General features: G+C 51.8%; 1 protein-coding gene across 1 annotated transcript in view; it reads right to left on the reverse strand.

Annotated features, from left to right (window-relative positions):
• Window positions 1–11,716, reverse strand: part of FOXK1 (forkhead box K1) — a 62,550-nt gene extending 50,834 nt beyond the window's left edge. Inside the window, exon 1 of the mRNA XM_027609757.2 lies at window positions 11,109–11,716. Within this exon, the coding sequence (XP_027465558.1) occupies window positions 11,109–11,716 (608 nt within the window). The remainder of the gene's footprint in view (window positions 1–11,108) is intronic.
• Window positions 11,717–15,114: the final 3,398 nt, after the last annotated feature.

Genomic DNA, 15,114 nt, shown 5'->3' on the forward strand with positions numbered 1-15,114 from the left:
TTAACTACAAAAAGAAAAACAGTAGCTATCGGGTGGAGAAGCTCCACCAACACCTAAACCAAGTGATCCACGTGAACTCCACCAGGAAGGCCAGTGGCATCTCCGAGAGATGCCCTGAGAAGGGTGAGCGCCCTCTTGCCGGCATTCCAGCCCCAGGTCCCTACCCCGAATCTCACCAGCTCATCGGGACTCGGTCTATTCACACAAATCTAATTTGAGAGGCAGCTGATAAAATAACTGTCCTGTTTTGTTTTTTTAAATGTCAAGGTCAATACAAAGAAAGGCCAAGGAGCTGTCCCAGAATAAGGAGACTGGAGAGGCTCCACACTGGACAGGGTGCTGGACGCTGCCAGGACGCGCGCGGGGCAGCCGAGAGCGCTGGTCCCTAGGCCGTGGTTACAGAGCAGCACCGAGTGAGTCCGGCTTCCCGAGCTCATAACCCGGCTGTGGTTCCGGAAAATATCCTCGTTCTGATTTCCCTAGTATGCAGGGAAAAGGGGGCAGAGCACGTTTAACTGACTCTTAAACAGCATGTACACGTGTAGGGAAATACTAAAGCGAATACAGCAGAATGTTAAAAATGGGTGAATCGGAGCTGAGGAGAGGAGTTATATGAGCTAGTCTGAACGAGTGTGGCAACTTTTCTGGAAGCTTGAAATGTTTTCAAAGTGTAAAATTTTAAAAATAAATTAGTATTATAAAGCCCAAACCAACAAAAAGAAACACACACACACACACACACACACACACAAAGACACACATACATACACGGCCCACCTTCCCTACATGCAAACACCAACCCTTTTGAAAATAATAAGGAAAAAAGATTCCATTCATATTGACCATGCCCAAGACAAATATATAAAACACCTAGAATTAAACATAACGTGTTAAGAAACATAGAAGCTCCATGTAAAGAAAACCCATAATATAAAGGTGGGGATTAACCTCAATAAAACGTATCACTGACACAGAGGAAGGTGTATGATCCAGAGCAGGGGTGTGCACACTGTTTCTATACAGGGCCAGACACTAAATATTTTAGGTTTTTAGGCCACACCGTCTGTGTCTCAACTAAGCAGCCACAGAGCCCATATAAACAAATGGGCGTGGCTGTGTTCCCATAAAACTTTATTTACAGAAACAAGAGTCTGGTGGGACTTGGCCCACAGGCAGTAGTTTGCTGCCCGGATCTAAATGTGCTGAGCTCTCCAGAGTGTTTCCTCTCCTTCCTGGACACGTGGCCCTCCCTTGGAGCGGCCCTGGCCTGAGCTCTGATCACGGGCACACGGGCAGAAGTGGGACCCGCCCATCAACACGCCTCCACACAACCCTCCTGCCGCCTGGAGAGCCGAGCTACCGATGGTGAGCTCACCAGACGGTGCCAGCCTGGGTCCCTGATTTGCCACGCGAAGGACGCGTTTTCTGACCACTGATTAGAAACACCGATTTTGGACTTCCCTGTGAGCCAGATGCTGGAATTGATCCATTACAACAAGCAACAACCACAGAAGACTGTGTACAGAAGTCAACATCCACTCAACAAATGCTCAGTGTCCTCCAAGTACCAAGCACTCTGCTGGCTCCGGGAATACAACGCTGTGCAGGGAGCTCAGCCCTGCCCTCGTGGGACATGCAGCTCCCTGCAGGGGAGGACACGAACCACAGAATGACCAGCCACGTTGACTAGCGCCACCCGGTATGAGCAGGTGTCTGTGCAGGCAGCATATGGGACAGGGAAACACATGACACTCGTACACTTGTTCATGAAGGAACCGGACTCAAAAGTAATCTATAGATAACCAATATGCACAGTAAATCCAGGGCTAGAAAGGGCCACAGAGTTTTTATTTGATTTGATTTGATTTTATTATTTAAAGAATTTATTTATTTATTCGACAGAGAGAGAGAGACAGCGAGAGAGGGAACACAGCAGGGGGAGTGGGAGGGGGAGAAGCAGGCTTCCCGCCAAGCAGGGAGCCCGATATGGGGCTCAATCCCAGGACGCTGGGATCATGACCTGAGCCGAAGGCAGACACTTTAACGATTAAGCCACCCAGGCGCCCCTGGGGCCACAGAGTTTTTAAAAAATGTCTCCTTGCACCAGCAAATGTGTCTCTTCTCTTCATTACCCACAGGAATCATCTCTTGGGTCCCTTGCTTCTTTCCCGGGGCTTCAAGAACTAAGCTAGTAAAGGGGGAAATGGAAACCATCCATTCCCACTTATCTGTGGTCCAGAGTAGTAGAAACTGAAGAGAATGACCAACCTATTCAGATAGAAGACGTTTCAACAAGCGTCTTTCGCAAAGGGTATGGCTGGCTGCTTCCTCACCTTACCCCGGGGAACTGTAGGGGGTCTGCCTGAGCCCCAAGCCCAGAACGGACCTGTCAGTCTTCCTCATCTTGAAGCATACCGCAGAAAACAACACTTGTGCCTCGGAGGTGAATGGGGTTAAACTGAGGCAGTGGCCACAGCCAGGTGCTGGGGATCCAGACTTGCAAGCTCTGCAAGGTCATCAGCTCGTGCGGCTACTTAAACTTAAATGAACTTACAGACTAAAAATTAAAAATTGAGTTCTTAGCTGCATTTCAAATGCTCAGCGGCCACACATGACTATCACCACCATCCTGGATGTACAAAGAACATTTCTATCACTGCAGAGAGTTCTCGACTTTCCATGAGATCTCCTGTTGGCTAACCTAAGGGTTAGCAGGTGAGGAAAATCCGTTTATACTGCAATTTGCAGAGAAAAATATAACTGCTAAAAAAGCCAGATATTCAGTAGTCTTCTCGCAAACTGGGAGCCGAGGCAGGGCTATAAATGTTCCTAGTTAATAGGGAACCCAACCAAAGGGAGGTGGATATTCTTAAGGGAAAGATGTTTTCCTCAAGCTGTGATGAGTCACTGTTCCCAGCTTCAGGGATGTACCTGCCAAGCTGACCGGATATATTTATGTCCCCAAGGGTGGGGGTGGAGGAATGCAAACTTCTCCCGTCCATGTAACTTCACAGCCTGCAACCTGTTTGCTCTGCCATCAGATTCCACATTCACGTTCCTTCTAAATCAGCTCCAAAGGGTCACTAGGCTCACAAGCTAGTTCTCACTGACTGTTCCAGCCATAGCTTCGTGGTAGCATACAGAAGGATCCCAAGTTTCACCAGTAAACCGCAGCCAAATCATGTGATAGGAGGCAATTTTCCTGGGAAGGTTTTAGATGGACAACTAGTTCCGGGCACTGCCCTTGCGTGTGCATGAACTCGAGTCACACACGGCTCACCAGCACTGGGCACGAGCAGCTTGCTACGCCACTCATCACCATGGATGCCCCACATCACATCAACGTGACCCATCTTACATGAGAACTTGGCACAACACCAACTAGGAAAGTTCTAAACCCCAGAAGATCTGTGAAAGGGAGCAGTGGAAGTCTGTGAGAAGGGCCAGGGAGGAGTCGGAACATACCTGATGTTTCTACTGTCCATTTGGAAAAACAGTAAGTACTTTTTGTTCTTTGATACAAATCACAAAAAGTAGAGCTGCTTTACAAGACAGAGACCAGTTTTATCCTCTGTAATAATGGTTTACCATGAGGAGGGAAGAGACAGAGACCTACTGAGGAAAACAGGAGACTGGGGAGGGAGGGAATGTTTATGTTTATCAAAAGCGGCACACTTTTTGAGAAGTGTGCTCAGAAGGGTTTCAAAAGACATCCCAAACAGGGACTATTTCCATGAAAACACTTCTACGTTGTCACTGAGACCCCCTGAGGACTCCTGCAGTTCTGAGCCCAGGTCCTTGCCCTTGCCTGCTGGGGGCGGGGGGCATGCCCGGGGCTGCAGGGAAACAGCAGGGGTGTCACCCGGGAACCAGTGAGGAGGGACGGCTTGGCTCTGCAGAAATAACAGACAGGCCGGACAGCCCCATCCAAAGTCATCACGCACTGACCACACATACCAAAAAAAAAAAAAAAAAAAAAATACTAAATGTAAGCCAAATTAGTTATGAGGTACTAATAAGGCCAAAGACTACAATGTACTTTTTTTTTATTTCCATAAAAATATACTGTCAACTCAACTTTTAAATCAAATTTCAAAATAAAATATCAAAATGCCTCATCCTTTCAAAGATTTCTGTTTTCAAAAACATGATCTGTTGAGTTCGAGGGGGATCAAATTTACCAACTCAAAGATAAAATATGCTTCTTTAAATAGTAAGACCTAGGACATCAGAAGATCTGCGTAATTCAATCAATATTTCCCTTAATATCCAATGCACGAGGTAACAAACCCATGCAGGGGTAATAAAAGATTTATTCAAAATGCAAGACAGAGCAATGGATTTTAACCCAATAGAGCACCAAAAGTCCACTGAGGACGTTTCAGACCCGGCACCACAAATCACCTATAGGAAACCACTGCCTGTCGAGCTTTGGTGAGGCATCGAGGAACGACATCCACCATCATCTGAACGGCCACTCGGACAGCAACCCCGTTCCCAGCCCCGTGTCTATGTGAGGCTGGATTTTCTCCCCGCGCTCGACAGGAACCTAGCACCACAGTCGAGAAGCACAAGCAGACCCCAGCTGCCCTCCACAAACCAGACGTGAGAGACTTACAAAAAACAAATACCCCTATTCTAAGCTTCTCTGTTTTGGGAAACACAGGGATTTTCTCATAAACAATTATTCCTGAGATACGTTTACTATCGCTGTTTTTGAATGAGTTCGTAAGTATGTATGTTTTAACTTCTTGGTTCTAATTTCTAACGTGGTGCGTGTAACAGACAAACCCCACACAAACGAAAGCTCTCTGGCGTCCCCAGTAACCTGTAAGGGTGTGAAAGGACTCTTGGCCCCAACACCCTGCTGGAACAGATGTCTGACCTTGCTGGAACAGACTTAGGTGGGGGGTGGCCGGAGGGGAGAGGTGGCGGGCCGCCGTCAGCAACGCAGGGACCTGGGCTGAGGGGCTGGGCTGGGCTGGGCTGGGCCCCACGGGCTGGGGGCAGCTGCTGTGGCTTCCAGCAGGAAGGTGACGCAGTCCAAGCCCCCCTCTGCACACTCGGGGGAAGGACGAGAGCCCTCCCCGCGAAGGAAATAAACGCAATATGAGCTTGCGCCTCTCTGGGCACGGTTAGACATGTCACAGATGACTAAGGGGGAAAAGTTTCTTATCAAGCAAACCATGTATACAAACACCCATCTCTCTTCCGTGTGCCTCCCGGAAAGCATCCGTAGGAGAGAGAAGCTGCACGTTTGCAGTCAGCTCATGATTTAGTGCCAGAACTGTTCCGTCCAAGGACAGGAGGACCCGCACTAACTCCTCTTCATCCTGCTGTTGGCCTTCCAGAAGCGGGGCCCCGGGGCCGGCGGGGCCCGAGAGACACAGACCAGATGCACCCGCCGCCCTCACAGCCTCGGTCCAGGCTCCCGGGCGGCTCGTGGCACGCCCTCGCGGCTTCCCGTCACCCATTCACAAAATCCGTTTACAACCAGAGATTCCATCTTCTGTCCTTTAAATCCATCAGGAACCTTTTACCAGAAAACCGGAAACTTGAAAAAAGTGATAGCGGCCGGAGCGTTAACCACAAAACCTCCTAGCGAGTCACATGCAAGGGCCTACTTCCAGGAAATCAAAGTAAAAGCATGTCTATAATCCTCTCATTTTAATATGAAATGCTTTAAATGTAGGGTAATTATGGAGATGAGGCATTGCTGTAATTTGAGTTGTCACTAATTTACCAAGTTTATCCCCTGACACTCACAAGATGCAAAAACAGCAAATAGTAAATTACTGTATCTCCAAATCAAAAGCTTTCGTTTCATCTCGCACGTAATTTTAAACAGAGCTGTGTCTTTTTTGAAAGCATTAACCGTGAACATCATTAAAACTCTACAGAATACCCTTTTAGCATCCACCAATCATCTTCCTCTATCCACAACAAAGGCTTCCCTAAATTTATTATAAATTCAATTCAGCTGTATGTCATGATAAGTAACATCCTTCTCATAGACCGATTTCTAAAATACCATATATGTTTTCCTATCAGGGTGATAAGTCCAAAAACCTTGGTGTGAACTAAATGCTGGAAAGTGGCCCATATTTTCATTAACAAAGGATCAGTGTCCTAGCTCCCAAGTCACTACACTCCCATAAACCCTTTTAAAGTAAGCATTTAGCAAGACGACAGAGTAACTCTGGACAAATGTATGTGACCCACAGTGACTGTCAACGACCAAGAAAACCAGGATAAAGGGTTTATTTAGTGAAAATGCACATTCCGGGTTTCGGCCACACTCTCCAGACACGACACAGTCGCAGCTGAACCTACAGCTTCGCTTCCTTCCGCTGAGCCGTACCTGCTCCCAGGGTCCCAGCTTCTTCACGCGGCCTTTCCCATTCCTCCAGCTTGCTCGTCCAAACAGGCACCAGACCGGAACGTTTCTTCCTCGGAGGCCCCTCCGGCTACTGCTCTTCTCTCCAGCCCAGCCCAGCCCCGCACACCTCCCCGCAGCACCGCCCGTGCACCTGGGGCCGGCACAGCCCCCACTCTGGGCCACTGGAAGCAGGCTGAGCTGACACCCTCTCCCATCCACAGGGCAAACCCTGCGCAGCACGCAGGCCCACTCCTGGGCCGACCCCGCCATGACCGAGTTACTGTCGCCTGGATGCTGCTGTCTTCACCAAGTCTGGGGCAGTTTCCAGCTAATTTCAAAATGACTTCAATCTGATAACTACTTGGGTGGCGGTTACTAACTAATTCCATACTTTTCAAGTGACCAGTTGGAACAGCACTGAGAAGCTTTACAAAACAAACACGTACGTAGTAAAAAGCCGTGGGGGTCACAGTCACTTTCCATCAAGGTCCACGCACAGAAGCTGTGATCCCTCCCCCGGGCCACTCTCCACGCGTCCTTCAGAGGCTGGAGTGCACCCGTGCGGCCGAGAATAAGGGCCACGAGATGGGCAGTAATCAACTGACAAACCCAGGCAAGGACCATCAAAAGGTGCTAAGGGAGACAGACAGACCCCTCTGCTTCCTGACAGACACATGCTCTAGGCGCCTAGGAGGCAGTTTCTGGCAAAAAACACATCAAACCCGAGTCTGATCAAATCTCTAGGTCCCACAACACATTCACAGGAAGTGGACACCACGGGAATCCAACCCGTAAACACAGAGGGTGGAAACTATACAGGACAGACGACCTGTCTCTTCAGCGAGGAAAATAAAGAGACAGACGAAACCTACAGATGACAAGACATGTAAGTGACACCAACCAATCACACCGTCTGCACCTGATTTAGTTCCTGATCCAAACAAACACGCCGTAAGAAAAGAAATCGCTAAGACAGCAAGGGAAATGTGAACACTGACTGGAACTTCGATGACAAGTAAGAAATTATGATTAACTTTTAAGGTGTGATCATGACATTGTGATTAGGTTTCTTAAAAAAGGATCTTTATCTTTTACTAAAGTGTTTACACGCAGAATGATGTGACATCTGTGATCTGCTTCCAGGTCGCTGGGGGCCAGAGGAAAGACGAGTGGGGGCAAAGGTAAAGCAAGCTAGGTCCCAACACGCTAACCGTCGATGCCAGGGACAGCTACATGCAAGTTCACTGCTCCTATTTTTACGTTTGAAATTTTCCGTAACACAAAGTGTTAAAAAAGAAAAAAAGAGCCCTGTTCATCACAGAAAGTCCGGGAAACGCAGAAAAGTAAAAAGAAAGAATCCCATGACCTGGCCACTCACAGAGGCTACCACAAACAGAAGTCTTGTTTTTACTGTAATCAATCAAGTAGTTCATGTGTTTAAAAAAAAAAAAAAGAAGCTGGAAAAAAGAGGGACCAACAAGTGAGGGGCTGTGTATGGGCCTGTTTCTGTGGAGTTCACACATTACGTCTACATCAAATTCCAAATTTGAGGGCGCCTGGGTGGCTCAGTCGGTTAAGCGACTGCCTTGGGCTCAGGTCATGATCCTGGAGTCCCGGGATCGAGTCCCGCATCGGGCTCCCTGCTCGGCGGGGAGTCTGCTTCTCCCTCTGACCTTCTCCCCTCTCATGTGCGCTCTCTCTCTCTCAAATAAATAAAATCTTTTAAAAAAATTCCAAATTTGATGGTATAAAGAACTACAGTCACACACACGAACCACACCCACCCATATAACCGGAGAGGGCTGTCCACACAACCCGGGGGGAAGCTGACTCGCCACCTCCGAAAACCACGTGAAATTGATGACATTGCTTTCCCTGCGGAAGCTGCAAATTCATTCAGTTACTCACATGTTCATTCAACAAACACAACTCAGTTGTGGCCCTCCTGCCAGCCAGTTCCTGCCCTGTGTCTCCAGGGAAAGAGACAAAGCCCTCAGGGAGCTCACGGGCGGGAGAAACGCCAGGCCCGAGGCCCAGTCAAGCGAGCCAGGGGCTAAGTTATAAACGATGTGTACTTCCCTCCCTGGGAGGGTCCAGGGGACTTGGCACAGTGTGGCCACACTGTAGGAGAGTAAGACCAGCTTTGAATGTATCACAAGGAATTGTCTTCCCGCCAATAATTCAAAAATATTGAAGTTTTGGGAAGACGTACTTGTGTAACAAATGGTAAATTCTGGTATTCCTCTCAAGCACACCTTTTCCAGAGTGGGAAAGAGGGAGGAACAGCACGGTGGGAGCTGTCCCTGGGAGTGGGCGGTGCGTGCCATGCCTCCCAGGACGGATGTCACCCAGCGGGAAAGGGCGTGCGTATCGCCACAACGCAAAAAAAAAAAAAAAAAAAAAAAAAAAAAGCTCCAAGGCTCATGCACCATACTCCACTAAGTCCAAGTCCACGAAATGCCCAGTACAGTAAGAATTTTAAATTTATGGTAAAGAAGTTCATAGCTTCAAATATTAATGGTAAACCCACATACCAACCCCCGGGAGGTAACAAGCAGTAATTGCCGCCCTTCTTTAAAAGTCAGTAATGAATTTCCCAGTTTGGTGTGACAAAAACATACACATTTAACTTCCCTGCACTGAATTCATGAAAATTTCCTGATTGCTTTCCACATGATAGGCCCAAGAGCCTTGACCTAGAGCTAAAAAGAAGTTTACAACAGCCCATTCCATATCGGGGACTACTCAGGTTTATGCTCTCTAAAACAGAAAAAAACGTCACCTAGCTCAAACCGCTAAACGCGTTAGTCAACAGGCTTTGCCAGTTTTCAGAAGCAAACAGGGGAAGGAGACATAGACCCCCCCCCCAATGTTTCTCCTTCTGCCCGCTTGTTCTGTTCCTGTGATTTTTACATCACTGCCTACATGGAGACTGCTTAGAAGCACGGCTGAAGGCAAACACAGGCACAGTAGGGCAACAAACACAGAGCAGGCAAGTGCCCAGGCTGTCGGTCACAGCACGGGGCTCTGTGACGTGCCCACCCAGAAGGCAAGCCCCTTGAACGCAAACCTGCCAGGGGCCGCCAACACCCACCACACGTTATAAACAACGGACCTGGTACTGGCCTATTCAGAGGATGATCTGGGGCCTCGGGTGGCTGGCATTCCTTCTCCTTGAGTTAGAGAAAATACTAGCGTGCTCCACATTCAGTAAGCTAGGCCCAAGTCAGGAGTGCACCTACTCAACGGAGGGGCAGGGAGCTCTGCAAATCTGACTGAATTATGTAAAGGTGCATTAGCAGAACAGGCCTCTAAGAGCCCGGGGGCAGGGAGGGGATGAAGCTGTTTGCCTGTCACTTTCTCAGGAGAGGATTGACTGGTCCTGAAATGTATTTACTGGCCCAGATTAGAGATGGAGCGGGTTATGGAAAAGAGAACAAAACAGTAACAAAGATAGGACAGAATAACTCTGTTGCTCACCAGGCCCCGGTTTTAGGGAAATACATACTTTTCACGCTTGTAAAATAAAGGTATGCTCTCCCTCTCACACCCTAAGCAGGAGTGAGTCACTGTTAATGCTGCATTGGCAAACCATTCGATGCAATATTTACAACCAAACGCACCAAGACCCTAGGTAGGGGAGAAGTTTACAGAAGCAAGCTTTGGGCGCTGGGAATCACCCCAGCAAAAATCCCCTGGACTCTCTGATACAAGAATAATTAGACCGTCAGAGACAAGTCTGGAACAGGAAACCCATTGGAGAAATATAAACACTAGTGAGGAATTAAAGGCACTTACTACACAGAAACAGAAAGTGCCCGAAAAGGAAGCAGGGTAAACAGGCTTTCTCCTGATCAACAGATCTTGAGAAAACAAGAATCATAGGGGACAGTCCATGGGGGACAAAAGTGGACATGGGAACCAGAAGACAAGAGAAAGTGAGTGAATATCCCTAAAAGCACCCTTGGGGCATCGGTGACCCAGCCACCCCTAGGGATGCCGGGGGCTGCTTTCTCCCTGACCTGGCCCCCATGCCCGGCTGTTTCCCCTTCCAGCCCGGGAATCCCAGCTGTGCTAGGAAGGCCCGAGGGCTGGGTACCACTGTCCTATCCCAGGAGCTTCGTCTTCAGGGACACTGAGCAGAGAGCACTTCCTGTCCTGGCCCCCTGCCCGCGGGATGGGAACTCCCTTCCCAGCCCAAGTCACTGCCATTCAGACGTTGGCCCCTACTGCAGGGAGTGGGGGGAGGCACACCTCCCCCACCGAAACCACCTGCTGCTGTCCTTTTCCAGGAGTGCGCGCAGGGGAACCCCAGGATTCAGACCAGTTGGGGAGTGGGGCAACCCCTCGGGACCCAGGCTGGGTGAGGGTCAGGGGTATCCTCCGGTCCAGGCCTGGCAAAGGCAAAGGCGACCCTTATGGTTCAGGCCCGGTGGGGCCTGGGAGACCCTCGGAGCCCAAGGCCGGGGCAGGGTGGAGGTCGGGAGTGGACCCCCTTGTCCAGGTTGAGCACAGATCAGACCTCGGTCGGAGAGAGCAGCGTCCCTGAGGCCCACCCAGGCTGGGCGGGGTCGAAGGCGTCTCCGGTGTCGGGCAGGGCGGGGTCGGGCCAGGGGTGGGGGTGACCCCAGGGTCTAGGTCAAGCAAGGATTCCGGGGGTGGGGGGGTGGTCGGGCCCCGGGCCAGGATGACCTCCGGGTCCAGGCCGGGCGGAGGCCGTGGCACTCACTGTTTGGGCAGCTGCAGGGCGGGCGCGCCGCGCCGCTGGAAGGCCCCGTCCACGAAGACGCCGTTCTTGCCAAGGCAGCGCAGGTAGAAGTGCGGCTCCTGGAAGGTGAGCTGCAGGTGGCGCCGCGAGATGAAGCTCGACAGGCCCATGCTCAGGTCCACCGAGCCCTGCGACGAGTTGCGGCCGATGGTGACGCTGGGCTGCCGCATGAGGAACTCGAACTCGCGGCCCTCGAGGCGCGCCAGCGCGGGCCCGGGGCTCCTTCGCACCGAGGCGGCCGCCGCGGCCACCAGGGCCTCACCCGCCGCGGCCCCCGCGCCCGGGCCCGCCGCCGCGCCCCCCGCGCCCCCAGAGATCGCGCCCCCCGCGCCCCCCGCGATCGCGCCCGGCAGCGGCGGCGGCGGTGGCGGCGGCGGCGGCGGGGGCTGGGCGGGCGGCGGCGGCGGCGGCGGCGACGGGGCGGCGGGCCCGGGCGCGGGGGCCGCGGGGGCCGCGGCGGCGGGGAAGGCGGCGGCGGCGGCGGCGGCGGCGCACAGCACGGGGCTGCAGGGCGCCGAGCGCAGCGCCAGCAGGGCGCGGGCCCCGCTGTCCTCGCCGACTTCGGCCATGTTCGCGCAGCTCCGAGCGGCCTCCGGCGGCGGCGCGGCGGCGGGGGGCGGGGCTCCGCGGGGCGCGGGCGGGCGGGCGCGGCATCCCGGGCCGGATCGCGGCGGAGCGGAGTCGGAGTCGGAGGCCGAGCGCGCGCGCGCGCCGCCCGCCGGCCTTCCCGGGGCGGGCGGGGGAGGTGTCCACCACGCGCTGCCCTTCCCCGCACCCCCCCCCCCCGCCCCCAGCTCCCGCCGTGTCCTGGAGGGACCGGGGAGGGGAACCCCTGAAAGTCCCACTGGAAAGTTTTGCTCCCGGGTCACTGGGGACAGGGACAAGTGACCTCAGCAGTCTCCGGGTCCCGAGTCGCTCCCTCCCTCCGCCCACCCTGAACTCGAGCCCCCCCCGAAAGAAGAGTCCCTGTGTGCCTTTTTGGAGTCATTTATTCACTCCATAAACAGCCAGCTCAAATACCCCGGGGAGACCCACGCTGAGCACCAGCTTAAGGGCGGCAGAAACCGCCTTACCCTTCCAACCGCTGCCCGGCGGGCTCATCGGGGAGGCAGACGCCCGGCCAGTGGGGCATCGGGGCTCGGACCCCTTTAGTGCTCCAGTGTGCTGGTCATGCCTTCGTCCTTCAGCCGGGTCCCCTAAGAAAGGTGGCAACGTTTCCAACGTTTAACAGTTATCGAGTGTGAGAACCCAGACCCTCCGTGGTGGAGCTGACCGTTCGGTGGGAGCCGCACACCTGAGTCAAGTGGCCAGTCCTGCGAGGCATTGCTGGGTCATGACCCGCGAGGGTGCGGGGAGATGGGGCCCCCCCAGGGTGGGAAGCCTGCGTGCTTACTCACGTCCGTGGGGACCTGCAGTACATATTGGTCCAATCATCACCTGAGCGAATACACAGATACAAACATAGACAAACAAGTGTTTGCGGGGGGGTGGGGGGGGCAAGTAACACATTTTTATGAAAAACTGTAACAAGAGAACCTACTTGGCAGAGGGAGGACAGTAAAAAGGGGGTCAGGGATCCTTAGGGAAGAAATGACACATCCAAGGATGATTTGGGGGTCTGGGGGATGGCATTCCAGCCAGGGGACAGCATGTTTAAGGAAGGGAGTGTGGCACCTTCAGGGGGATTGACAGGTCCCTGGGGATGGAAGCAACAGTGACCTCAGCTGAACCCAATGAGGCAAAAGAGCCTAAAGGGCCATTTGGGTCAGGTACAGATTTAGGTCTTATTCCACCAGTCATGGAAACCAGTGAGGGGTTGTGGGCAGAAGGGCAGCATGCAGACCCACGTATCTGAAATAGAATCACTGGCAGTTGTGTGGAGCCTGGATCAGAAAGGGGTCAGTGACTGTGAGGGGCCAGTTGGGAAGCTGGTGGCCCAGGCAAGGGGGTGTCGAAGAAGCGAGGTGGACAGACCTTGGGGGGATTGTAGCAATATTTATGTCATCCAAAGGCATATACATACACACTCGTGGTAGGAAGGTAGAATGGTGCAGCCGCTAGAGAAAACAATATGGCAGTTCCTCAAAGCATTAAACATAAAATAACCATATGATCCAGGAACTGGACTTCTAGGTATGGAACCAAAAAGGACAGAAAGCAGGGTCTCGAAAAGGTATTTGTACACCCATGTTCAGAGCAGCATTATTCACAATTGCCAAAAGGCGGGAGCCAAATTTCCATCGACATGTGTGGGATGCACAGCCAAGGGAATATCGCTCAGCCTTGAAAAGGAAGCCCACTGACACCTGCTACCACGGGGAGGAAGCTGGAGGGCGCTGTGCTAAGAGAAGCCAGCCGGCCACAGAAAGACAAGTCCTGTAAAATTCCCAAGAGTGGTCAAGTTCTTAGAGACAGACAATAGAAGGGTGGGCGCCAGGGGCTGGGCGGAGGGGTGGACAATGGAGAGCTAATGGGGACAGAGTTTTGGTTTTGCAAGATAAAGAAGTTTTGGTGGTGGATGGTGGTGACAGTGGCACAATGATGTGAATGTACTCACCACCACCGAACTGTATGCTTAAAATGTTTAAGATGGTAAAATTCATGTGGTGTGTTTTACAACGGTATCTGTATTTTTAAGAGTGAGAGATTTACATGTAACCTCCAAGGTTCTTTCTTCTGGCTCATCTGAGGTGACTTCTCGCTTTTTAATGCCAGGTCTGTTTGAGGACAAGAGGTATGTATGTACCTCCAGGCCCCTCTGGCTGCACTTAATATGAAATGTGAAGACTTATGCACAGACTGACAAAGCTATATGAATCTTTTCCCGAGGAGCAAGAACCTGCATGGTGATAACACCAGGAGCTTGCAGGGCTGACGCCCAGTGACCTTGCGAAGTCCAAACACCCCATCGTTGCAATTCCTTCCTCCAACAGCAAGCCACTGGATATACTGACAGCATCAGCAGAGAGCACAAGAAAAGGGCCAATAAAAGACCACTGAGGAACCAAAATACAAGACGCCGAGTTCTTGTCTCACTCTGTCCAGGTCTAGAGGGCATGCTGGAGCTGCTTCACAAAGCATGCACTCAAAAAAGGAGCAATGACTGGCTTGCCAGGGAGAACCTTGTCAACCTTTTGGATCCTACGAGATCCAGGCTCTTACCCTGATAGAAGCCTCTGGAGCTGGCTGCAGAAAAAGAAAGGAAGAGAAGTAACTCCAAGGTACTAAACCATCGACAAGAGAAGTAGGCTGAATGGGGAGGTGACAATTAAGGCTGTGTTGAAAAGAGGCAATGAGCTACCTGGAGAGAGAGCCCATTAAAAAAAAGAAAGAAAGAAAAGACAAAACATGTGAACAGATTATTTATCCAAGAAGAAATGTGGATGACAGACAAGCACAGGAAAAGAGGCTCAACCTCATTGCATGTTAGGAGCAAGTTAAAACAACAAGGAGATAGCACTAGACACCTATTAAAATTACTTAAAGGAAATGATGAAGCCAACCGTCCCTGCCAACGAGGAACAGCAGGCTTCTCAACATAGCGAGCGCTTGAGAAAACGGTCTGGCGGTTTCTCATCACGTTCAGCAGACTGACCTGATGGCTGGCAGTCCCATCGCTAGGCTTTAACCCAAGTGAAACGGAAACTTGTGTTGACACAAGGACCTGTACACAAATACTCACCACCAAACACTGGAAACAGCCCAACCACCCAAATGAACCTGGGCCGGGGGATGGATAAACAAACCTCCGCACAGCCACGTGATGGAATTCACGGCACCGATGAAAATGAGCAAAGTGCAAACACGCGGGACAGCATGGGTGAACCCCCAAATGCACTGGGTGTGCTTTCATTTGTAGGACATTCCGGGCAAAGCACAACTGTAGAGACAAACAGATGAGCGGGTGCCCAGGGGCTGGAGGTCTGGGGAGAGGCTGACCCAAACATGACATGCGGGAATTTTTGGC

This window comes from Zalophus californianus, chromosome 10, assembly GCF_009762305.2.
Source record: "Zalophus californianus isolate mZalCal1 chromosome 10, mZalCal1.pri.v2, whole genome shotgun sequence".
NCBI lineage: Eukaryota > Metazoa > Chordata > Mammalia > Carnivora > Otariidae > Zalophus > Zalophus californianus.